Source organism: Macrotis lagotis, chromosome 1, assembly GCF_037893015.1.
Source record: "Macrotis lagotis isolate mMagLag1 chromosome 1, bilby.v1.9.chrom.fasta, whole genome shotgun sequence".
In the NCBI taxonomy this organism is placed as follows: domain Eukaryota; kingdom Metazoa; phylum Chordata; class Mammalia; order Peramelemorphia; family Peramelidae; genus Macrotis; species Macrotis lagotis.
Genome location: NC_133658.1, coordinates 787,462,902 through 787,489,930, shown reverse-complemented (window position 1 = coordinate 787,489,930; position 27,029 = coordinate 787,462,902). Strand labels below are relative to the sequence as shown.

At 35.8% G+C, this 27,029-nt stretch overlaps 1 protein-coding gene across 4 annotated transcripts in view; it reads right to left on the bottom strand.

The window, feature by feature from the left end:
• Positions 1 to 3,130: 3,130 nt before the first annotated feature.
• Positions 3,131 to 27,029, bottom strand: part of HOATZ (HOATZ cilia and flagella associated protein) — a 44,739-nt gene continuing 20,840 nt past the window's right edge. For 2 of the 4 annotated variants that reach the window (XM_074216647.1, XM_074216648.1), the window contains exons 5-7: positions 13,410 to 13,469; positions 13,143 to 13,195; positions 3,131 to 3,285 (exon numbers count right to left, since the gene is read on the bottom strand). In XM_074216647.1, coding sequence (XP_074072748.1) covers positions 3,207 to 3,285; positions 13,143 to 13,195; positions 13,410 to 13,469 — 192 coding nt within the window. In that variant the 3' untranslated portion in view covers positions 3,131 to 3,206. The other 2 variants (XR_012474368.1, XM_074216649.1) reach the window with 2 other exon arrangements.

The following is a 27,029-nucleotide window of genomic DNA, read 5'->3' as shown; positions in this document are numbered from 1 at the left end:
ACTTGTAATTTTCCTAATAATAATTTGGAGCATTTTCTAATAAAATTGTTCAGAGTGTTCATTTCATCTTTTTAAATAAGACCTGTTCATATCTCCCAAGGAAGGGGATTGAAAATCAAAAATGACATTCCATTTCACACCCATCGGATTGGCAAAAATTTGTTGAAGGACAGGGAGGCTAAGGGCAGACGGCACACTAATGTACTGTTGGAAGTGTGAATTAGTCTAATTCTGGGATACGACTTGGAACTAAAGTCACTAAATTATTCATATCTTTTGAACCACTGTTAACACTACTAGGTATGAACTAATGAAGTGAAATGAGTAAAACCACAACAGTTTTACATCATGGCTACAATATTGAAAAGGATGAAAGACTACAGAATTTTGATCAACACATTGGCCAATCATGACTTCAGAAAACTGATGATCTGACATGACTTTCACCTCTTGACAGAAAGATGGTCAAAGGTACAGATTGCAGTGTGTTTTCAGACAATGTTTTGCTGTATTGTGCTTAGTTATTATACTTATTGGTTATGAGAAGGCTTCTGTTAAGGATTGGGGAAATTAGTGAAAATTTATAGGAATGTAAAAAAAATTGAAGAAAATAAGCAGTTTAGAGAACACAAAGATAGTTTTATTACTTGTTAAATTTAATATTTAAAATCAATTTGTAATAAATTTATGATTTCACAATCCCTTTTGTTCTTTTGAAATGTTTATTCCTGTTCATAATTATCAAGTGTATAATCAATAAGAACATTTTTTAAAGTTATAAACCAAGTCCAATTAAAAAAAATCCCCTAAGTTGGGGGTGAGGATGTAGGTGGGTAAGAAATGTTCTTTCATAATGACCAATATCTGGGGACAGAGAAAGAAGAAACACAACATATTTCCCTTAAAAGGTAAGGAAACTATCCTCAAGATGATTTGTCTAGTTAGCTAGAACCCAAGCCACCTAAGGGCAGAACAAAGGTTAGACCATGGTCAATCAGTACTTGGCAGATGTCCCACTATCATACCTTGTTGACCACCCCATCCAAACTCCTTTTTATATAAAAAATTAAGGGTTTGGGGAAGAGGGTAAAGACTAGACTGGGGTTGTGTCTTTCCTGAATATCCTTTTCAATCAATAAAGGTTAAGTACTTATGTTGTCAGGCCCTGTGATCAAGTTACCTTTTTTTTTTTTCATTTAGGTTTTCTGCATGGCAATGGGGTTAAGTGGCTTACCTAAGGACACACAGCTAGGTAATTATTAAGTGTCTGAGACCGGATTTGAACCCAGGTACTCCTGATTCCAAGGCCAGTGCTTTATGCACTACACCACCTAACTGCCCAAGTTATCCTTCTTTTGTTATGTTAGATGGTCTATTGAGTATCTCATTTTGTTATAATCTTGAACTTGAAATACCAGAATCAATTTAATCAAGCTAGCCTAAAGAAGGCTAATCTATTATAGTGGCATACCTGTAATATTCTTCCCTCACTTGAAATATTGCTCAATTCTTATCCAATTGTCACCCCTGTTCTCAGTATCCAGTCAAGCCTTCTGTAGCTTACTGCTTAACAAAAGATATCATCAGACATTGTGTGACACTGGGACAATTCAGTTAACCCTGCCTCAATTCTTCATCTGTAAAATGAGATGGAGAAGGAAATGGCAAACATGTTTGAATCTCGAATGTATTATGAGGGTCTCTCAGGGGCTACAATATGAAAGCATTTGTAATGTACAGGACATTTAGAAACAAACATTATGTTATTGTTGTTCAGTCATGTCCAACTCTTTGTGACCCCATTTGGGATTTTCTTAGCAAAAATTCAGGAGTATTTTGCAGATGAGGAACTGAGGCAGGGGTTAAGTGACTTGTCCAGGATCACACAGTGTCTGAGACTGAATTTGAACTCGTCTTCCTGAGTCCAGGTTCAGTGCTCTATCCACTGAGCCACCTAGCTGCCTCTAGAAATAAACATATCTTCCCTCAAATTCAGATTACTTTGTATATATGGCAGCTGAACCTTCACTGCATCTGCTCTTTTTGCAAATATTTCTGAAAGGACTGCTGCTGAGGAGAGATCAGTTTAGTTCATGTTCAAAGCATCATCTGAGAATACTTCAGGGATATTGCCCATCCTTGATTTGCTCCAGTCTTCAAGGAACAGAGGATATTGTCTGTTAAACATAAGCTGCAGAAGGTTTGGTTGGCTGCTGGCTGCTGCCAAAAACAAGGATGATAATTGGCTAAGAATTGACCAGTATGTCAAGTTGACTTAAATCCTGTGATACATCAATAAAATTCTCCCCAGAAATTCCTGGTGAACTTAATTTATTAAAGAATTTGAGGCATTTCTGACACTACACCATTTGTTAACAAAACCTGTTGTCTAAATGACTATAGGTTCCTGAGCTTCACTTGTAACACTCATGACCTTGATTCAGAGCTTGGTGGGATAGGGGTAGGGGGAATTCGGGTGAGTTTGTGGTGGAGGACCCAGGTCTCAGTATGGAAACTTAAAAGTATTGATGATGAAAAACACTTTAAATTCTAATGGCAAACTAAAAACAAAACAAAAAACCCTGAAAGCAATTATTTTTTGTAAAGTTTGTTTCAGAGTAATTTTCAGAAATAGTTTTTAGCAGGTCTGGGGCCTATGTATATGAATTCAAGCTACTGGCATGGTGATTTGGGTATTCAAGATCTGACAGTGATTTGCTTTCTGTAAGAGACTCCAGATTTTTTCCTAAGAAAACAGGACAGATCAATCTTAGGGAAAGGCAATGCAAAACAAAGAGTGAAACTTTGACTTCAAAACTTTAGTGCTGAAGTGGCCTTTTGGAGATCCCAGCATCCTTCCTCCCCCATTTCCTTCTTGTCTGTTTTTCCTGATGGCATACTCACAATGTTGGTATACTCATAGCACCTGTTTCCGGTGCCTTTGACACACCAATGTGGTCAAATTCTGCAATTCTGATAATGAACTTAAAAAAGAAACACAAAAATGTAAGCAAGAAGAAGTTAAGAAAGTGTGAAGTGAAATAATTGGAACAGATATTAAGTGTAGTAGTGACCAAAATAGCACAGGAGATAACAGTATGTATACACAAGTCATCAAGTTCCCTTGAAGTTTATTTGTCTGTAAATTTATTTCATTGACCTTTTAACTTAGAACAATAAGAAGGGGGAAATTTCAAAAAGCAAAATTACTTTCCTTCACCTTCAAGCTGACCCAAGGCCCTCACTTCTTCTCGATCTTTCTTTTCGGATTCTGTGAGTACTTTCCTATTGGAGGTAAATAAGTCAATTTCAATAAATGAAGTTGTATAGTTTGGAACATGCACTCTATATCATGAAAAGATCTTTTGGAAATAATTACAAAGAAACAAATTCAGACTTTGGAGTTCTGCATGTTATGTCTTACAATAAAGAGCAGCTTTATGCATAGATGGAGTAAGTCTAGGTATTTGAGGTATATTTGAAGAAGGCTTCTCTATGCCTAAAACACCTTCTTTACCCAAGTGATACAGTGTCTGAAACACCACCATTAATTCCTTTGTAATAAGAAAACTCTACATCTTTTAAGAGGTAAACATTCTTTGGAAGAATTAAATGTTAAATTGTTGAAACTTGGTGAGGGAGAGCTTTTCAGGGATTTTTCTCTAATGAATGACCAGATACATAGAAAGAAGCAGTTACCCAAATCACAATGTACATAATTGTATATAATTTCAAAAAATGAATGCCAGGATTGGAAAGAGCCTCAGAAACAATTTAGAGCAGGGCTTGTCTGACCAAGAATTTTCTCTACCACATACTTTAACAAATGTTTATGTACCCTCTTCTTAATGACTTCTAGTGAGGGAGGCTCGTTTAATTATAATCATCTTTTATGTGACAGTACAGTAGATAGAACTGTTGGGTCTGTAGTCAAAAAGACCTGAGTTCAAATCCTTTTTCAGATACTTCTAAGCTCTATGACATTGGTCACATCTATAAAATAAGGATAATAATTGCATCTATATCAGAGTTATTGTGAGGATCAAATGAGATATTAGTAAGAGCTTAGTATATAGTACCTGGTACATAATAGGTACTATATACATGCTAGCTCCTCTTCATGAGTTCAGATCTGACCTCAGATACTTATGACCTGTGTGACCCTAGGCAAGTCATTGAACCCTCGGTTGTTTCTTTTGCTTCACCTATAAAATGAATTTGAGAAGGAAATGACAAGCCACTCTAGTATCTTTACCAGGAAAATCCCAAATGGGATCATGGAGAGTTGGTCGACTGAAAAAATGACTAAACAACAACCACTAGTCAATCAACATTTCTGTATTGAATTCCAAACTCCCAGCCTCCCCTGCCTCCCCCATTCCTGCCTCATCAAAGCAGAGAGGCTTGTCTAGTTCAATGAAACAATGAGTTATGCTGATGCTGTGCAGGGTTTACCCAAGATGGGCAGGTCATAGTAGAGAGTTCTGACGAAAGGACTTTTCTGCATTCATATATAATTGATTTGTTCAGTGGATGCTAACTTAGTGTGTCCTTTTAAATAATATATGAAAATATGATCTATCTCCCCCCCCAAATAAATAATGCTTATTCCTTCTCCTTAGTAAGTCTAGATCCAGATTCAAATCTAAGTCCAGTGATTTTTTCCTTCATTTTCTTATTGGGTTTTTTTTTTGGCAAGGTAATGGGGTTAAGTGACTTGCCCAAGGTCACACAGCTAGGTAATTAAGTATCTAAGATCAAATTTGAACTCAGGTCATCCTGACTCCAGGCCAATGCTCTATCCACTGTGCCACCTAGCTGCTTCAGTGCTTTTACCTAGCTGCTTCAGTGCTTTTTCCTATCACTAAATAATCAACTATGATCTTACAAGATTTTTCATATTCTTATCCCAGTCATTTATCTCTTGAATTGTTATTTTCACATATTTGTATTTGTCTCTCCCAACTGGTTTATAAAATCCTTTGGGGCAGCACTATGTCTTGTACTTTTTTCTATGCCTCATAGTACCTAGAATGGATATTGTTCAGCCATTGTGTCCTACTCTTCGTGATCCCATGGGCCATGGCATACCAGACCTTTCTATCCTCCACAATCTTCTGAAGTGTGTTCCAAGCTCATGTGCATTGCTTCTATTATATCTATCCATCTTTTCCTGTACTATCCTCTTCTCCTTTTGCCTTCAATCTTTCTCAACATAAGGGTCTTTTTCAAAGCATTTAAGTTTCAGCTTCAATGATTGATCTTCCAATGAATAGTCTGAAGTAATTTATGGATTGATTGATTTCTTTGCTATCCAAGAGACTTTAAAAAGTCTTCTCCAGCATCACAATTAGAAAGTGTTGATTCTGTGGCACTTGGCTTTCCTCATAGGTCCATCATTGGTACCATAGTTTTGACTATACAGACTTTTTGCTGACATGGCAATGACTTTACTTTTTAGTATGCTGTCTATACTTGCCACAGCTTTCCTTTCAAGGAGTAAGTCTCTTATAATAACATAACCATCTGCAGTTATCTTTAAGCCTAGAATATAAAAATAATATAAAATCTAACACTACTTTCCTTCTCCCTCTATTTGCCAGAAGTTATGGTATCAGTTGCCAAGATCTTAATTTTTTCGATGTTAAATTTCAAGCTAGCTTTTATACTCTTCTCTTTCACCCTCATCAAAAGGCTTAATTCCTTTTCACTTTCTGCCATCAGAGTGGGATCATCTGCATATCTAAGGCTGTTAATATTTCTCCTGGCAACTCTAATTCTGGCTTTGGATTCATCCATTTTGCATGATGCACTCTACATTTGAGTTAATACCCCTTTTCTAATCTTAAACTCATCAGTTGTTCCAAGTTTGGTTCTAACTCTTCCTGCTTGGCCCACTTACAAGTCTTCTCAGTAGACAAGTAAGATGATCTGGTACTCCCACCTCTTTGAGGACTTAACACACTTTGTTGTGATCCATAATGTCAGTGGCTTTAATGTAGTCAGTGAATCAGTAGATGTTTGGATTTTGACTGGATTTTTTTTCCCTAGAATTCACTTTTTTTCTCCATAATCCAGTGAAGTGTTGGCAATTTGATCTCTACTTCCTCTGCCCTTTGTAAACCAGTCTATTCTGATAGTTGTTGGCTAACATATTGCTGTAGCCTAGTTTGCAGAATCTGGGATGTGAAATAAGTGCGCTTGTTCACTAAATTGTAAATTCTTTGCATTGCCTTCTTTAGGACTGGGGCAAAAACTTCTTTCCTCATCTATTTGTAGAGCCTCATCTGACAGCCATTTTGCTTTCTTGCTCTCCTTTTTCTTTGGAATATATTTTGTTGCTCCTCTTTGTATATTATTGCAAGCTTCTCTCCATAGTTGTTCAGGCACTCTACCAGATCTAATCCCTAAACTCATCACTTCAACCTCATATTCATAAGAGATATTATTTAGGTCATATCTATATGACCTGATGGTTTTCCCTATTTTCTTCTATTTAATAAGTCTGAATTTTGCAACAGACTCATGATCTTAGTCTCAGTCTGCCATAGAACTTGTTTTGAATGATGGTATAGAGCTTTGTCACCTTGGTGCAGAGAATATAATCAATCTGATTTCTATAATGTCCATTTTCTTTAATGTCAGTGAGTCCTGTTTTCTTATTATGTGGACATAGTATCTAATTTTCAGCTTCAATATTTGATCTTCCAATGAATAATATGAATTAATTTCTTTAAGATCGATTGATTTGGTGATCTTGCTGCCCAAAAGAAGTCTTCTGTTTTTCAGAAGTCTTTTCCAGTACCACAATTAGAAAGTGTTGATTCTGTGGCACTTGGCTCTCATCATAGTCCATCATTGGTACCATAGCTTTGACCATACAGACTTTTGCTGACATGGAGATGATGGTTTCTAGTATGCTGTCCATACTTGTATAGCTTACATATACATATATAAAGTCACTTTTTGGATTGTTGAAAAAGAGTGTGCTATGAAGTGATATAGTTTGACAAAATTCTGTTAGTATCTACCCTGCTTCATTTTGTGTTCTAAGACCAAACTTGCCTGTCATTCCAGTTATCTTTTGATGTGCCTTTGCCTTTTAGAGGCATTATCTGTACTCATCCCTAAAGGAGAATTCAAGGATCATTGTTCTTAGTTAGTAACTTGATGCTGGTTTCTTTATCTAGTCTATACCAGATCTAATTCACTGGTAAAACTGACCTTCATTATCAGAACAATTATTTTTTCAATTTTTCTTTTCTATTTCATTCCATTCTCATTTTGAGGTCTCATCATCTATGGAGGCCACCATGCCAAAAGAGTACAGCCTCTGGAAGGTCTTATCAAGATGAACATGCTTTAAGCCTGGTGGAATAAACATTTATTAAATACCTACTCTGTGGTGGGCACTATACTAAGAACTTTCCAAATATTATCTCATTCTGTCTTTATAATAATATAAGGTAAGTGCTATTATCTTTGTTTTATAGTTTTATAGGAAATTGGGGAAGATAGGGGTTAAGTGACTTAACCAGAGTCACATGGCTAGGAAATATTCCACACTGCATTTGAACTCAGGTTTTCTTGACTCTACACTCAGTACTCTGTCATCTAGTTTTGTGATCTTTTTGGCAAATCCCTTATCTTGGAACCTAATATTTCTTATCCATAAAATGACAGGATAAGATATCATTTACAAAATGACCTCCCTTTCAATTTTACCATTCCAGAATCTTAGAATTGACTGCAAAATGAATGCTCTAGAAAAGAAGCCCTTTAGGAATACAGAGACAGGAGAGATCACTCACTATGGGCTGAAGTGGTTTTACCTAGGAGGAGGGAAAAAGTATATGTCATATTCAAAAACAGTTAAAATTTAAGGATTCAAATGGCTAAGGAAAATGTCTGAGATAGGAAAGAATGTGGTTTATTTTTAGGTGACCACACTTATAGCAACACAACTGGTCCAAAGGAAAGATCTGATTTAGTCCTGCATGGTTAAGGAAGCCAGTTGCTGCTATATTCCAGTAGCAGTTGTTATGCATCAGACTCAAAGAATCTTTTAGCTGGGATACTTTTACTCACATGAATATAGAGCAAGAATCATAGAATTTAAGAATTAGAAGGGATTTGAGAGAACATGTCCAAACTCTTCATTTTAAAAATGGGGAAATTGAGGCAACTTGCCTAAGGTCACTTAGCAATTTTTTTCCATTCTCTCTGTAGAGATTCTTTTGAAACTTCTTGAAAAACCGTATCCCCTAGGCGGAAGGAAAAAAGGCACATTCCTTTTAGATAGGAGTTATAGACCATTCTCAGACTATGTCATGCCATCTTGGTGAAAAATGAAAAATTAAATTTTGTCCATGAGATATTTGGGAGAATAATTGAATTTTTCATATTCTATAAGGATATCTGATTTAGATACAATCACCCTTATTCATTCTTTTGCCAAGTTAGAGATGTGTGAATTTATGATAAATGTCAAAAATATGAATCAATGTGTAGACATGTGTCAGGACAGCCCTAGGGAAGAATGTGGCTTTTCTTTAGAATTTTAGGAACTTAAGAAATTTCTGTGGAGCTTTACAATATCAGTACTCAAAGGAGCTTAAACACTGTCCATCCCAACTCTTTCACTTAGATGAGGAGGAAGGTCAAGAAAAATGAAGTTATTAGCTTGCTTGGGATCACAGGTCTCCTGTGTCTGCAGGTGTAATGGAAATAATACTATATAACTAATTATAAACATCTACTTAGCATTCCCTATGGACCAGGCAACTGTGGTAGGTAGATGCTATTATTATCTCCATTATACAGAAAAGGACATTGAAACAAAAGAGGAGAATAAGTGACTTCAGTCACCCAGTCAATGTGTCTGAGGCCTGATCTGAATTCATGTCTTTCTTGCCTCTATGCCCAGTAATCTCATACCTCTGTCACCTAGGTCAGTATTGGACATGGAATTAGAAGACCTATAGACAGATCTGCTGAGTCTTAGTTTATAACAACTGGTCTAGTTGTGTCAGAGAACTGTGCTAAGGAAGTTTTGTGTAAAAAAGAAGATACTATACTGCTCTTTTCTTGGACCTGAAATCCTCTTCTCCAACTCTCTTTTAGTATTTCTTGAACACTGATGTGAATTGCAAGTGTGAAAGTGATGAATATTACCTAAAGAATCATACTAGCTTTTAGAGGATGTGCTTTATCTCTGATTGTGGAATGAAGGATTCTCTACTTTTAAAGGAATTGTAGGCATCAGATTTTATATATATACATATATATGTATATGCAGATAGTTTGGGAGAGTTTAATTTCTTCCTGTGATTATATATATATATATATATGTATATATACACACATATATATATACATATATGATTGGACCTACTTTCCCCCTTTCCCTCTGTCCTCCATTAATTTCTTCCTGTGATATATATATATATATATATATATATATATATATATATATATATACACACACACACATACATGTATGATTGGACCTACTTCCCCCCTTTCCCTCTGTCCTCCTCCATCATTCTTTCTGGGTTTCTCCTGGTGTCTCCATCCCCATCAAACCCATCAGAATGCTCCCAGGCTGGCTAACTCAAGTGATTGGATCATTAACTATGGATGCTTGAATGAGATTTTGTTTGTTTATTGGTTAGGGAAAAGTCCTCAAAAGATGCTAAATAGGCAAGGACTCCACTTTGGGTAAAGCCAACCAAACACTCAAGCCATGAGAAACCACTGTGGACACAGCATCAATTAATTTTATTGTAATAAAAATGATAGGCTAGGATTGCTTTATCTTCGAGGGTCCAGGCTTAGTACTGTGCAAGTTAAAATACACTGACAGGACATTAGAAATCACAAAACCTGATTCCCTAATGGGAGCAAAAGCTAAGTGGTGATTAATTAATTGGAGAGCCTCTTTTGTAGAATGTGTTATGAATAAAGATCGAAGATTAATATTAGTTCTATTGTCTGCTCGCTATAAACTAAGATTGGCCTTAATCCTTATTTTTTCAAAGTTTACAAAGCATCTCAAATGCTCAGATTTTCTAATCGATGAAATAATAGTTTTTCTGTTCATGCTGTAAACCAAATTATCCTTCCTTTACACCTTCTGGGATGTTTGCAGGGTTCCTGCTTGTTTTATTGTGAGGTCACGTTCTTTGGATTAAGTAAATTATTTCATGAAATTTTATAGCCCAAGCAATGACATTTCTGGCTTTAATTTCTTCTCTTTCCTGATCAAGCTATTTTCTATAGGATTTCATTCTCACTTGTAAGAGATTATAATATTCACCTTCCTCAAGGGCTCTTATGAGGAAAGTGCTATTAAAAACCTAGGGCTAAATAAATCTGGGTGGTTGTTAAGAGTTATTACAATACTTATAATGAGCTGACTCTCATCAATTAGTCAATCTGCTAGTAGTTGGTAGAGTACTAGATCTGAAATCTGGAAAGACCTAGTTTCAAATCTTTCTTACTACTTACTAGCTTTGTGACCTTGGGCAAGTCATTTAACCTTTCAGCCTCAGTTTCCTTATTTGTAATGATGATAATAATGTCTGTAGCACTTATCTCAGTGGATCAAATGAGGATAGCATATTTTGTGAGGATCAAATGAGATGGTATATTTTGTAAAAGATTTTACAAACTTTAAAATATGTAAATATTACTCATTATCTCTACTTTCTTATCAAATGCTTAAAAAGCAAATTCCTGGACTTAAGCTTCTTAATAGTTTCTTGTGAAATTTCAATATAGTTTGTTTGAACTGACTACCAATTCAGAACATTACTTTAAGAGTAAATTGTGGGCTATTGAGCAACTGCAGGGCATTTTAGCCCTTAAAATGTTATTTTCACAAATGAGTAAGAGATAGGAGCATATTCTGTATAATTCTTAAGATCTGGCTTGATAAATTTATGCAGGATAAAATTGTTAAATGCTCTTTCAGTGTCTTCTGGAGAATACTGGAAACGTCTAATTTATCATACAAAAAGGTTATTTGTAACTTGTGTAGAGACCTGAAAGGTGGGCAAGTCCTAATAAAAGTTTTGGGGTTGGATTTTCATTGTTTTTCCTTTCAAATCCACAGATCTTGCATTTTGGTTAGAGGAACTAGGCTCATGAAACAACAGTCTTTAGAAGAATGAAGCAATGATAAAATATTTTCTTCAAATTACTCAAATCTGTTGAGTCTCTTAAATTGATCTCAATGATCAGTATATTAGTGCTTACTGAGTATGAAATAAATAAGATACTTAAGCTTTCAAAGTTTAGTTTCAACCATAGCTAAGAGCCTAATGATATTCTGTAGTAAATGACATTCAGCCTGTTCACCAATTAGGTAGTATGCCAGCCCAGCAGTAGATGAGACACTAAGAGATCTGGGTTCTTGACTCTGCCAATAAGTAGTTTTTATACTATTGGGCAGGTGGTGTAATCTCTATGGCTCTGTTAAATTAGGGGGCTGGCCTCAATGACCTTTAATTCCTTTACTATTTTAAAATTCAGTGAAATCTATGAATTTTACATACTGCCTGAGAGAGAAGGAAAAAACATTAATTGAGGAGTGTAGGGTCTGAACATTCTTTTTGCCTCAGGATATGTAAGGAAACCTGTAAGTTGCTATGAGTTTTACATATATATTTTAGTCTCCATGGGAAGAAAACCGACCTTCAAAGGTCAAGATTTGGTAGCAGCAAGAAACCCTTGAGAAAGTGGATTTTTCTTTTTGGTAGGATGCGGTGGTGACTATGCATTTCTGACAATAGTCAGTCTCTGCCCTATGTAGAATTCCCTTTCTATTCTTCCAAACTCTTTTCTAAAATTCTCCATGTCTGTTTATAATTTTCTAGATCAAAAACATGTAGGCTCCTGATCTTCAGCTTGAATGTGAGATTAAAAGTTGGGACTCATTTGAACAAAATCCTGCCACCTTTCCTTATATAACATGAGTTCTCTGCAAGGTCTCTGAACTGTCCTGATGAATAACCATTTATCCCAGGATCTTGCTCCTTTAATTGTCAAGAGCTTGCACCAAGACATAGGAATGACTTCCTGCTCACCTTGATTAGCTTGAAGCCAATCTTGCCTGGGCTTCTCCAGCCATATCCTTGATTAAATACATACACCATCAAAGATCAAGAGCTAAATGGGACTGCAGGGGTCACTTAGGCCAGCCTCTTTATTTTATAGATCAGAAAATTGAAGCCTAGGAAGGTAAAATGACTTGTCCTAAGGTCTACCATAGTACAGAAAGTGTTTTAAAAGCAGGATTTGAATCAAGGTCCTTCAAATTCAGAGATCTCTTTCTACCACACTTCTCAGTCACTTTGGAGTTGTTATCTGCTGCTAGTTTGAGTACAGGCATTGCACTAATTTTTTTTGGGGGGTGGTACTTGTTGCCCCAAATTTTAGGGGTAGATATTTCTCTAAATGCTTTCTCATTATTGCCCCTGCCTCCCCTTTGGTGCTCCATTCCTCATTGATAGTTAAGCCATGTGATCTCTTTAATGCACCAAATTAAAAAGTCTATCTATAGTCATCCTCGAAGCTAGAAAGGTCATTGCATAACCCTGGATAAATCATTTAAATTCTTAGTACTCTGGACCAAAGATGTCAAACCCGGGGCCTAGAGAACAGAACCAGATTAAAATGTAACTGGGAAATAATTTAATAAAATAAAAAGACAATTGTCTTTTTTTTTTTGTTCTTTTGTTTTTGTTAAATAATCTAATCTACAAAACCTTTTTTTAAGTCCCACCAATGAAGGCCCAGTAGAGTAGAATATTAAAAAAATCAACTTCTAACTATATAATTACTAATAGTAACTCACATTTACATAGTACTTTGCTTTATTTAAAGCACATTCCCTACAATTCTCAAGGGCAAGTAGTGCAAATATTATTCCCATTCTACAGATGGGGAAACTGAAGCTCAGAAAGCTTAGGTGGTTTAAATACTTCAGTACACACAAATAATAAATGCCAGAGCTGATGCTCGAAGATTGGTCTTCTGATTCAAAGTCAAGTACTCTCTTTTCACTTCTATAGTATAATATATCCTTAACTAGGGAATTAAAAAAAGGGGAGAAATTGTTATGAAAGGTTTAAACTTACTTTTTTTTGGGTACTTTGACCTTTGGTTTATGAAGAAGAAAAACCAATTCTTTCTAAAAATGGGAAAAAAGAACAAAAATATATACTTAAATATTTATAAATGGAGTAGATTTTATTTCTAGTCAATACTCATGATTTATACTGGCTGAATTTTGACCATTTAAAAAAAATCTGGGCAGAATAACCAGTGTCTACACTATTATAAAACATTTACTATAGACAGTCCCTCCATGCAAGTTCATGTACTTGTCTTAGTATCAGTCTCACCTCTATTCTTTCTTCTCTTTGTTTTCTTAATAGATTAAGGATCTCTTCTCTTCTCTTGGCCTAAAGGAAAAAATCAAACCAAAACAATGAATTTTTTATATGTCATACTTTTGACTTATGAAGATGGCATGCCACTGCCTTATTCATGTTCCTGGAAGCTGTTTGGGTTCATCCAAGGCTCTATTTTTATCATGGACTCTTCCCAACTAGCCAGAATTAATTATATGACATAATAGCAATACAAGGGCATATTTACTTATAACAGGATGTAAGAGGGATTAAAAAGTGATTAAGAATCAAGCAATGATCATTCTTACCACTCATTTCCCAAACTATAATCTCTGAGACTTCTACAGATGAGAGATCTTCTCAGATCTGCTTTCACAACAGACTTAAACTGGGAATATTAGACAAGCAGGTTTATAAAGTTCACTTTCTCACCAGTATTCATGCTGGGTTTTACCTAGGCTTCTAGGAGATCTGGTTTTCAAGGAGACAACATACCATCCCTACAGAACTGACAGTAGGTTGAGGGACTTTATCTTCTACATGCTGGAGTTCAGTGGGTGACACTATTACCCTGGTATATACTCTTGAGTGAGGGGAATGTTTGCACTGTGCAGTGAAAGACTGCAAAAAACTACTGAGATTATAAGATGCAGGAAGATACAAGCGATAGACCCAAATGAAAAGTAAAGTAAAATGGATATGGAGTCAGAAAACTCCTGTATAGCTACATCTGAATTCTGTTACTTTTAAAGAGGAGGCATATTCCCTCTTTAAGAAACAATAGACACATATCTTCCCATTACAATTCCCAATGTGAGTTGCTGCAATTGTCAGTATATTGCAGATTTAGTACTAAGATAAAGTGTCTTTTAGACCTTGAGATCACTGGGTTTTGTTGCTGGGAAAATTGCTAATGTTTCCTTACTGTTCCCTATGTTGTGATGGCATCATCATATAGCAGCATAAGGAATATTGAGAAAATAAACTCACAAAGCTAATTTCCTGTTCTACTAGCTAATGATGTTGAGATGATAAAATGGCATGGGAAGGAGAAATAGGACAACTCACAAACTATATTCTCTGGAATTTGAGGGGTCTGTAATTTGGGAATGGGTGGTAAGAACATTTGTTTAATTCTTGTCTGTTCTATATCTGATCTTCTATTTTCGGTAACTACATTGCTTTGATATCACATGACAATCCCTTCTAGATGCTTAAGGGAAGGGTCAGTGGAGTAAATGGGGGCTTATGAGCAGTAAATGAATAGATAGTGAAGCTGAGGTCTAGGAACTAGAATGGGGTACTATACTATTAAAATTTTTCTTCTTGATTTCCACTATTTTCTAAAGAATATTAGTTTTCTTTAACCTAGAAGACCAAAAAATCTCTCCTACTTCACTCTTATATTGTATGATAGAAATTTATTAATGATTTATTCTTTTTCATGATAATTCACATTTTTTAGTCAAAATACAAACAATTTTAGAGCAAAAAAATTGGAGCAACATTCTTACTATCAAGGAAAGTAAAGCTACTACCCTTGACTCTAATATCACATTACATATTCATAGAAGAGGAGAAATGGCATTAAAGAAGAAGAAATGGCATTAAAGAGAAGATGGGGAAGTTGTATGAGATCAAGTGAAAAATAGAAGAGATCTGTGGCACAATTGTAAAAGAGTGATTCTGTAAAGGCTCTGAGGAGAGAGTAAGGCACAGTTCCCCCTCACTCAAATCCAATTCATTTGCATATTATGGCAACATCTTTCTGATATTACATTGGTCTTTAAGAACAAAGGACAAACAATAAAATAATAATAATGTTTAAGAGGGAAATGGAGAGGTGGTGTGAGCAGGCTGCATTATATAAACAGTGAGAAACTATGAAGAACAACAGAAGTAAAAGGTATAATCAAAGAAATATATGATAGGAAAACAAGATGAGCAGATTATGAGATGAGGACAAGGGATCACTAACAGACAGCTTGAGTGCTCTAATGGTATCTTGTAAGGGACTGTTTTGTGTGTGGGAGTACTGTAAACTTTCATCACCTGGTGTCCTTGAGCACCAGAGCCTTGTTTTACTTTCCATCCTTGTCTCCTGCCCCTTCAACATTCGCCTGGGTAAGAATAAGCTAGCCAGCAGGAACCCAACACTTCCTGAGCAGCTAGTGTAACAGGAACATAACAGTATCTTTGTTAAATTAGAAGAATGTGAAGAAGACTTTCAGCAGCATATTGGGTGGATCCCCAACAGTTAACTTGAAAGGATATGGACAAGATTGCATAGGATGGTCAGGCAAATTTAGGCTGTGATTAGCATCATTAAAGGGAATAGATAGCCAGACTAATAAGATTAGAGATTTAGTTGAATATATACTAAATATTAGCCAGGTCTTATCCTAATATATAAAATATACATGAAAAAGTACCAAAAAAATTATAAAATCCTAAAGAGAAGGAGCTGAAAGAGGCAAGAAGGAGGAAGCAAAAGGAAAGCGAGGCTAAGGAGAATCTCATGTTGTCTAATTTCTCCATGAAAACACTTATACCCTTGGTAGCAATTGTTGGGACTTATTGTTAGAACTAATGGGGCTTCACAGAAGAATTAAATGAAGCAGTCAATTCTGGAAGCAATAGGGTCTTTTTAACCTGCCCTAAGGTACAAGGGGAAAGGGTACTAGGGTAGCCCACTGAGAAAGGTGTGGAAGGGAGACAAATAGGGAAACTTGGGTATAATAATTTTTAGATCATGGCAATTGAGGAAAAAGTTCAGGAATGGTACTAATGCAGCTGAATTCAGAGACAGTTGTGATTCTTTTTAAGTGGTAAAATCACAAAACTCTCTTGGGGGGGAATAAGAAAAGGCATAAATTTTAATTCACAGATTACTGCTAAAAGATCACAGATTAATTTCTTTTTTTTGATTGATTTCTTTATGAAGATAAATTGAGCATTTTAAAGAAGATACTACAAGCTATTAGTGAGAACATCAAAGGTAGCTGGGCTGGATCACATGGATCCAGCTAAACATGGGAAAGGGGAAGGAAGAAGAGGAGAAATATAGCTTTAAGTCAACAGCAGAATTGATTAGCTAAATTCAAATGAGATTAGCCTTGTAGAGAGGGGAAGGATCATATGGGAGAGTTAGGGGTAGGACTAGGAGGAGTTAGGGACAGGACTGAGAGAGTGGCTTAATTCATGACATCTGCAGGAGCAAAAATTATAGATTAATCTTAAATTCTTAAATTTATAACTTTTTAGCGGAAGGCATCAACTTGACTGGGAGTTAGGGTGTTTGTTAACACAAGATAGCTTTTAAGGAATTTATGCTGTATAACTTGGAAACACTGGTTTAGATAGAATTACATAGCATAGTAGTACAGAAATCAAAATAGGGAAAGTTTAACAGTTTCAAAAAATTAATTTTAGTTTTTTTTTTTTTTTTTTTTTTTTTTGCAAGGCAGTGGGGTTAAGTGGCTTGCACAAGGCCACACAGCTAGGTAATTATTGTCTGAGGCTGTTTTTGAACTCAGGTACTCCTGACTCCAGGGTCAGTGCTCTATCCATTGTACCATCTAGCCACACCTAAAATTAACTATTTTAACAGAGTATCTGTTTGCTAGGTACATTCCTTGCTTATTGAGGTTTACTGGTATTACAATATTTGTTTTAATACAGAAAAGAGGGGAAAGATTTACAATATTTCTTTCCGCCCAAAGTTTCCCTGCTTCACTGACAGAAGCTGCTTCAAGTTTGTGCTGTATGACTTACATCAAGATTTCTCTGGGAGATCCTTCAGGGCACTTTAGGTCACCCCTCAAGTCTGGCCAGCTTAATGATTAGGGCTCCGACTAGAAAAATAAATCTGGCAAGTGCTTGCGAGGCCTATGGAGAAAATTGAATCAGGAAAGCTATTGGGAGCATATTGTAAATATTTCAAATTAAAGGCAGTGAGGTCTTGTATTAGATTAGAAATGATGGAACTAGGAAAGAAAGAGCAGATGAGAATATTGTAGAAATAGAATATAAAAATATTGGATATGAAGGAGTAGGTTGGTAGGGAGTGATAGTGGTTGTATTCAGAGTGGATATGGGAGCTTACAGACTACTTCAAGGATTTGTGATTTCATCTATGTAGGTTGATATCACTTGATATAGACACCATAAACTCTATAGATCTTAGGTTTAATGGTAGCTACAGTAAAATTAACAGATAAAATTACCATTTGATTATGGCAATGAATCTTTCAGAACTGAGATAGGTGTCTATTTTATTATTATTTTTTGCAAGGCAATGGGGTTAAGTGGATTGCCCAAGGCCGCACAGCTAGGTAATTATTAAGTGTCTGAGGGCAGATTTGAACTCAGATACTCCTGACTCCAGGGTTGGTGCTCTATCCACTGTACCACCTAGCCACCCCAGGTGTCTCTTTAGGGGAAAAAAAAAGGTCTAAAGTTAATTTTGGGGTTGGATCTACCAAATATTGCTTTCAATTCTCATATCCTCTGAGAACCCAAGATATATCATAGTATACTATCATGTAATAGAGGATTGTATATAACAAAGGATGACCGTTAAAAATTGGAAAATGAACGTATCACCTATGTACATATATATATATATAATCTACTTTTATTTCCACTTAATCTCTTGCATTTAAATTTTTTGCCTTTTTATTTTTAAGATATATCATAAAAGAACCTTTTCAATTATGAACCCCAAAAGGAAATAACATTGATAGTTTTCATTTGGAAATGCCCCAAAGTTTAATCTTACCTTCTACTCAAACTGGTTTTAATGAATCACAGTAATCTTTTTAATTGAACTAATAACATAGTTGTAATTTCTATTTAGTGTGTGTCAAATGATTGAGTTATGGCTTACAGACTGACTTGCACAACTGCAGCTTGTCCTTTCTTACAACTCCCTTAATTTTTCTTTCTTGATGGCTACATCATTATTGTTGTCCTTCAAAATCAAAGATGACCATGACATCAAATGATCGATGACATGATTTACACAACAGATTTATTATAGTGAAGGGAATAGTCTGGAAAGACATCCTTCTCACTCCTTTTCCAGAATCATTTTCATCCCATGGTCTGATTTGATAGAAAATAGGACTTCTGGTGATGTTCAAGACTCTGTGGAAGTCCTTGGCCTATTGGATATGGTTCCTTCCCATGTTAACAAGGCACTATAGTGCTCCAGCAACACTGGACAAAGTACCAGTATGTGATTTTCTGGTGACAAATTAGTGACACAGTAAATCCAAAACTATCCATCTTCTAATCAGCTTTGCAACCAAAATCCCCCTGGAACCCAGAGATTTTGATTTCCTGAATGATGCTTGCGAGTGGAATAACAATGCTGGATTGCTAGTTGGCATCGATGCCAACTATGGTGGTACCTGATGTCTTTGAACTTCCAACTTTCATTCTTGATCAATGAAAACATTTTTTGACTCTAACCTGTTGCCAAATATCCGTATTTTTTTTTAAAGCTTCAGATTCTTTTACCATTATGGTTACTTCAAGAAGACATTAAGTTCAAAAATGTAATAAGATTCTCTAAAAATACTTAAGTCAAATAGACTTTTTCCTGAATATGCTTCCTGAAAATGAATAATAGCTTTTAAAATTATGGTCAGCAATGGTGTCATCTGAACCAAAAATGTTTCAGATTGCTATGAAATCTTGGCAATTAATTGCAGACATACTTGAGAAAAACCCTGAGAAAAAAATCTACAATTTGCCTTATAGAACAAAAATTTTATACAATGAATTATTATTTTGCAGCCGTGATATTGTCAATTAAGCATATACAGATTACAATATTGAATTTTTACATGGTCACTTGTAGCATTATTTATTAGTTCTCACAACAATCTTGTAACAATCATTTTTGTATTTCAAGGACTTCAAGAATTAAGCTAATATATTTAAATTAGCAATCTGGGGAAATGGAGCATATAACAATGGGGCAATCATGAAATAGTGAAACTTAAATTAAATATTTCTGGAAATTTTAATGAGGAAGGCAACGATATGTGGTATCAATATGGAGATAGCCCAAATCATCTTTTTGGTTCTTCAGTATAGACAAATTGAGAAGGGCGAAAACTCCCTTTTTGAGTGATTTTATAATGAGCGGGGAAATTTGGTTTTTAGGTCCTTCATAAACCTATAAAGATTTCCCTCTCTGGCTTGGAGAAGTCTTACTTAACCTCTGACTAGGAATCAGAGAAACAAGGACAATAGGTTCACATTCAGAAATTGAGATTTTGGAAGTGTTTGCTACTAAATATTCAAACAGTTCAAAGAAAGGTTGATGAAAAATTGACTATACATCTTCCAGAATATCATAAAAATGTTCCTTTTAAAAATATAAGATTCTCAAAACTATAATCCTGATAAAAAGACTGATTTCTTTAGAGAGTACTCATCTTCACATATTAGTCAACTTATCAACTTAGTAAGAAATTAAGACCTTCCGAGTATCTTCCCCTGTTAAATTACTATCTCAGGACAATGATCAGGGTGCTGGGAGACTTGTCTCACCAGGAAGAGGCAAGAGATCAGATAGTATAGTACAAGAATAATTAATTCTCTGAGGGGCAGTGTAGATATTGTGCAAACCTTTATTGTCACGTCAATGAAGAGGTTAATGATTTTCTCTATTCTCTAAATTTGCATAAAAGTTCAACTCTTTTCCAGTTTCAGGTATGGTCATTTTCATAATGGCCTCCACCTTAAGATTTAGATGATAAATCCCAGAGGGAAAAAACTTCATGTTTAATTTATACTTTGTCAATTTTGTTTTAACCCTATTATTTTAAGGTTTTTTTATATTTTAGGGTTCACAATTCAAATTGTTACTTATAAAAACCAACACCACCACTGGGGTTAGCTCTCTATAGCTTTTCTTCTGGTTGAAGTTGCTACAGCAACCTAGGACCTTAAGGTGTTTTAAGCTAGCTTTGGAGAAGCTGGCTACCTTCCCAAATGAGTGATAATTGAACATAGGGAAATCCCTCAATATTAAGATCTGAAATATGGAGCCAAATATAGATGGCCTGTAGGGGAAGTGGGGAGGGAGATGAAATTTCTTTTTTTTTTTTTTTTTGGCAAGGCAAACAGGGTTAAGTGGCTTGCCCAAGGCCACACAGCTAGGTAATTATTAAGTGTCTGAGACCGGACTTGAACCCAGGTACTCCTGACTTCAGGGCTGGTGCTTTATCCACTACGCCACCTAGCCGCCCCTATGCATGCAATTTCTAATGAATACTATGTTAAGAATTTCAGGGGCCCCTATGAGAGGTTCCAATAGTCATCAAGAGTCATCAAGGCAGTGTCTACTATGGTTTTATGACCTCTAGGTTAATTCTACCTGGGGCTTGGAGACAGCATGTACAGTCATAAAGAGTTCTGACTGTGGAGTCAAGGGAACTGAATTCCAACCCTGACTCTGCTACTTGTGTGACTTTAGGCAAGTCACTTAAGTTCTCTGGACCTTTGTTCTCTCAACCATAAATGAATGGGTTTGGACTAGATATCTGAGGTTTCTTACAGTTCCAAAATTATGACACTAGGAAAATGCTAGATTAGAAGAAAAGATATATTGGAGACAAATCTTGTAATTCAAAAAAATAAAAAATCCTTTCCTATTGGTTTTAAACTAACAAGGCACTCCCAATTAACAAGGCTAGAGACTGCAGCATGGGAGTTCTGGAAACAGAAATATTGTGATCTTTTTGTGTTGGGAGCAAAAATGTACTGTACTGTACTATTTTGTATTGGCTTGGTGGATGGCCATGTTTCTAATCTTGGTCACACCCTGAGGACAATAACATGTGAAACACCAATAGCCAACAAGCATGCTCAGTAGGCAATAAATGCTATGCAATACCTTAGGCATTAGCCATTCCTTGGGAACCAACCCTGAGGCATGCAGAGGAAAAAAACACACCTATACCAGGTATTGGGGCACTCCATAAATGCCACTCTTGCTCCAACTACCACAGAGGGTGTATTTAAGGAGTCCTTACAACTTCATCCTACTTCTTTTCTTAATTTCTTAGTTGACTCCCAGTCAAGCTGCTCCAGTTTCTTTCTCCCTTCCTTTCTCCAGGCAGGATCCATGTGACAACCCAAGTCCATGTTGTTGGACCACTGTGGTCTCAGTTTCATGTGGCTGGATCTATGTTGATCTAAGTCCAGTCTCTGCCTTTCCTTTCTCTTTTTCCTTTTCTTGACTTGACTATCCTTCTTTACTATTCTTCCTCAACTGTCTCTTGTTGTTTAACATTATTACCTAAACTTGATTCCCATGTGACCTATTCTCCTTCATTAGGGATACATAGTTTCCTGCTTTCTTTAGCCTTTTTCCCCTGAATTTCTGCTAATCAGCTAATTACCTTCAGTGTTCAGCAATACTGAAACTCACTAGCTGATTCTCCAAAGAACCTAATTTGTGAACTTTTTGGAGTTACTTGTAAACTGTGCAACCTGTGAATTGATGTCTAAGCCTTTCTTACTTCCCTGAGTGATATTGTCCCCCAAATGAACCACAGCTGTCCTCTCTGGCAACAGCAGGATGTCAAAACAGATAATCTTTAAAATAGTTAATCTTTCTCTATTTTTCTTATTGACCTTGTACTAACAAAGTACAAGGATATACATTTTGTTAACAAAGTATGTACCTAAGAAGGCACCAAGCTATATATTTAATGCTCATCACCTGTATCTTGCTAACAAAGTCATTCTCTGATGCGAACTCCTATATCGTGTGCTGATTCCCATTCCCATGTATTTTATTATGTAAACAAAAGCTACCTGAGATGGCCACTTAAAACTATTTTACCAAAAGGGAGGTTGAGGCATTCATCCCATATATTTTATTTATTTTAGGTTTTTGTAAGGCAATGGGGTTAAGTGATTTGTCCAAGGTCACACAACTATTTAGTGTCTGAGGCTGGATTTGAACTCAGATCTTCCTGACTCTAGGGTTGGTGTTCTATCTGCTGTACCACTTAGCTGCCCCTCTTAAGGAACTCTAAGTTTCCCCAAGAAAATTTAACCCGTTTTACTGCCATATTCTTTGTTACTTGTTACTTTAGTTACCTTGTTACATTAATCATCTGCAATAATTCATGAATTAAGTTTTATGCTTTTATACTTCTGGTTCAAAGGGTGAACCTCTGTGGTCTGAAGCCCCCAGCATCACCTACCACTTTTCCACCAGAATAATTTTGATTCTAATTTTTCTGCTATTAAATGAGAGTCTTGGAATAGAACATCTCTAACATTTCTTCAAATGCAGAGTCTATGATTTTGAAGATTATGTAGTCTCTGTCTAGGAAAAAATGATTCAACTGAATTCTAGAGATGCCACCTTGATTTTGATTACCTCTAATCCCCATTAAGGGTCACTGGGTATGCCTACATCTGGAGGGAGAAGATTCACATTTGTGGAGGTCTTGGCATAACTGTTAAGACAAAAAGATCCTGGGGTTTAGGAAGGAGCCATCCCTCTTGGACATACCTCCTAGTATGTGTGTCTGATATTCAGCACCATCCTAAATTGAAGACCACTCCCTTCCTTGATGGAGATCCTACCTTCTGAAAGTGAAACTATTTTACAAAACAGCCTTTACAAAGATGTATTCTTGGAGTATCTGGTTCTCTAGCCAAGTCCTCTACCCAGAGAACTTAAGGAGAAATATTAATGAACATGAACATTAGCCTAATATTATTTTGTTCTTTCTTGAAGTCAAAAGTCCCTTATTAGAACAAATTCTGAAGATTAACATTATTTAATCTATTATTTTTAGGGGCAAACTCATTGAAGGTCCCTCAGTTTTTGTTTATTAAATTTTTGCTTCAAAGTTTGGTTAAAATGTCTCTCTTACTAATAATAATGATCATAGATGAAGGAATGCCCTTTGCTGAAAGGAGGAATATCAATCTTAATTTCTGAAGGGAAAGGACTCATGTACTGGTATGCTTTTTAAACTATGGCAATCAATTTAACCTATGGTTACATTTAAGCAAGGTTGATATAAAACTTTTACTTCATAAACTTGTATGTTTTTGTATCTCTGCTGAGTGAGAGATACTTTGAAAAAATTCTAATCAGCTGATTTATGAGAGAAACTATAGAAGGTAGATATGTGAACAGAGAAAAATTAATACACACATACATATAATATAAACTTATATTTCTTGAAAAATATAAAACTTATTTCTCTTGCAAAACGAGTGGCTGGAAAATTCTCCTTTTACATAAACCCTCCTTTTGTTTAATCAGAGCAAATTAGAAAACAGAATAGTGGGAGAGGTACAGGTTTCACTTCACCAAGTATATAACTTCTAAGTCAATTTAGTAATTGAAAAGGGAGCTTAGAGAGGACTCTCTTAATTGTAAATACAACAATGGTTTGCCTTTTTAAGTCCATCAAGAACCCACACAGGGCTACTTTTCCTTGAAGAACTTTTAGGCTCTCCTTTCACTGTAATGTGCCTCTCCCCCTCCCCTCTCCTCCTTCCCACCTCCCCCCCCCCATTGGGAGGGCATGCCCTTCTTTGATTGGACAAACCAGAAGTGACATTTCATATTACACTTCCTAATGAGCAAGGCTATTTAAGGACAGCAGTAGGCCTCCATTAGCTATCTGGCTAGCTCCTCATGCATGTTAGCAAAGTTCAAGATTTAAAGAAATGTCAATAAAGGTGTTGGTTAACCTAACACTCTTTGGCTCTCCCTTAAGACCAAAACCTCTGGTAAAGTTTGTCCATGATTAAGATAAACTTTGAGAAGACAGACATTTTCCAATAGGTCAAAACTGCTGGTTAGGACGCCCTCATTTCTGAGGAGGTAAATCCACAATACCAAAGGATAAAATATCCTACATAATAGAGTCTGGAAAGCTGCAAAGCAGAATGAATTGAGACTAGAACAGAAAGTTAAGGGTAATAACAAAAACTTTTATTTGGTGGGGGTAGAAGTGTGTAGGGTTGGGAGTGGCTATATTGAAGAACTTTTACAAAAATTTTTGATATGCTCATTGGGTAAACACTATGTCTGCTTTTTAAGGAATGGTCAAGTCAAGAGTGCTAAGAGGCTTACAGTCACTAGATTAATCACTTGCTGACAAATTCTTTGGGGTAAGACAAAGAAGAGTACACACAAAGTGGTCCTTAACCCTAGCAGGTCATTTCAGTTTCTGAAGTGAGAATGGCAGAGAAACAGCAAAGGGTTAAGTGGGTTAGGGATTTCACATTTTTAGATCATCTATAACTATTATTTTAGTTGTTGGTAAGTAGAAGACCTCGTGTAAAGAATGGACATAATAATACTGGAAGAACTGAACTATATCAGTCTTAATAGTCTCACTAGAACTGAAATCAGAAATAGCAAACCACATAAATGTATACTTCACAAGTTTTCTCCTTGAAAAGGCAAATAAAGTTGTTGGTGGAGTTGGGTTTTAAACGGGAGACCTATAAAGACTTTATACACACACACACACACACACACACACACACACACACACACACACACACAATGTTGCAGAAATTGAGGAGGTAGAAAAACTTGAAGAACTTGCCCAAGAGCCTCCGACTAAATCAATGCATACTTTGATCCTGGATAACTTCAATGACAAAGGTGGACAAAGAAGATAGCAAAAGATTTGGGGAAAAAATTCAATCCAAGAGAAAGGCCAAAGTAATTTTTCAGTCATTTGAACCTATTTGGGGTTTTCTTGGCAAAGACACTAGAGTTATTTGCCATATTTTTCTCATTTTACAGATGAGAAAACTGAGGCAAATAGGGTTAAGGCGCTTGCCCAGAGTCACACAGCTAGTATATATCTGAGGATGGAATTTGAACTTGGGTCCTCCTGACTCTAGTTAGGACCTCTTTATCCATTGTGTCACCTAGCTGCCATGAATTATGAATACTTTGAGAAAATTATCTATTCTAAAAGCATATAGCTGCCAGAGTAACATTTCAAGTGTAGAATGTCATTCCCCTACTCAATAAACTATGTTGATTTCCTAATATAACTAAGATCAAAAATATTTTCTTCTGTTTGCCATTTATAACCTATTCCTAACCTACACTTCCAGTATTATTATATATTACTCCCTTTCTTTATTCTAAAGCCTAGTCAACCTGGCCTCCTTGTTCTTCATATACCATCTTCCCTTTTCCCATCTCTGTACCTTTGTTCTGGTTGATCCCATACCTAGAATGTACTTCCTTCTAACATCTGTCTCTTAGAATTTCATGCTTACATTTTAAGACCAGTTCAAGAACCTCCTTTCTACATGAACCTTCTTTCTTGATCTCCCAGGTTCTATGAATGAATGACAGAATGACTGAAAAAGTCTTTATAAAGCATTTACTATGAACCTTAATCCATGGTTACATGTGAGCAAGGATTAGAAAATTCATTTTGCAAACTTATTTCGTGTTTCAACTCCTAGTGCCTCTTCTTCCAAAATTACTGTAATGTATCTCAAATAAATTCTGTATGTGATTATTTATGTATATATTATCTTCCCCATTCATATTTAAACTCCTTGAGGGCAGAGACATTTTTCTTACTGAATTCTTGAGGAGGTAGAGTGTTATTTTCTCCTTATTTTCAAATTGATGCTTAAATGACAAGTTGTTCACTGATGGCAACTTGTTTTGAATGTTGTGTGTGCAGGAAACAAGTTGAAACTTAAACTGTTGAATGCTGGGTAATAATGAACATAAATTAGAAGAAAAGTTACTGTAGAATATGATAAAGAAAGCAAGGATTCAGAAATAAATAATAATGTTCACAAGAGAATGAGAAAAATGATCTTTTTAGTGTGTGGGATGAGTGTTGGAGAGGGGAAGCATATTTGAATAGAGGGGATGATGCAAAATTATGGAAGGCCTTGAAAAGTCAGGAAGAATTTGCATATGCTATGGTATGAATATCAGGGAGTTCAAAAAAGATAGGTTTTAGTCACAGGAGAGATAAAAAGAAAGCAAAGCTTAAGGAAAATTAAATCTTGCATCAGTGAAAGATGAATTAGAAAGGAAGAGGGCCTAATGTCAAATAAAAAATAGCAATAGACCCTCCCCACTTTCTTAGCCACCTTGAATTGAAGATAGACTACTTCTCTTGCTGAAGTTCAGATAGAAAATGCCAAGGGCCTGGAATAAAGTAATAGAAGCTGTGGTATGTGAGAATAGAGAGGAAAAGAAGAATATGAGAGATTTTGAGGAGAAAAAATTCACATTATCAGGAAACTACTAGAGGGAAGCTGAGTAACCATAGGATTATCACATAAACATAGGATTGGAAGGGACCTGCTTCCCTGTAATTTAATACTATAGCAATTTTATTCTTTACCAAAAAGAATGTTAACAGGAGCAAATCCATTAAGTCAGCAAACTCATGTGCTTGCAACAAGTACATTCCCTTTTATATCTATAAATAGAACAGATGATTTGTCCAACATTCAGAAGTAAATGGACCTAGCAGTCAATGTTTGTTAAATCCAAAAACCTCAGCATCTGGGGCAAGGATACTCTATTCAACAAAAAGACTGGGAAATAGACAA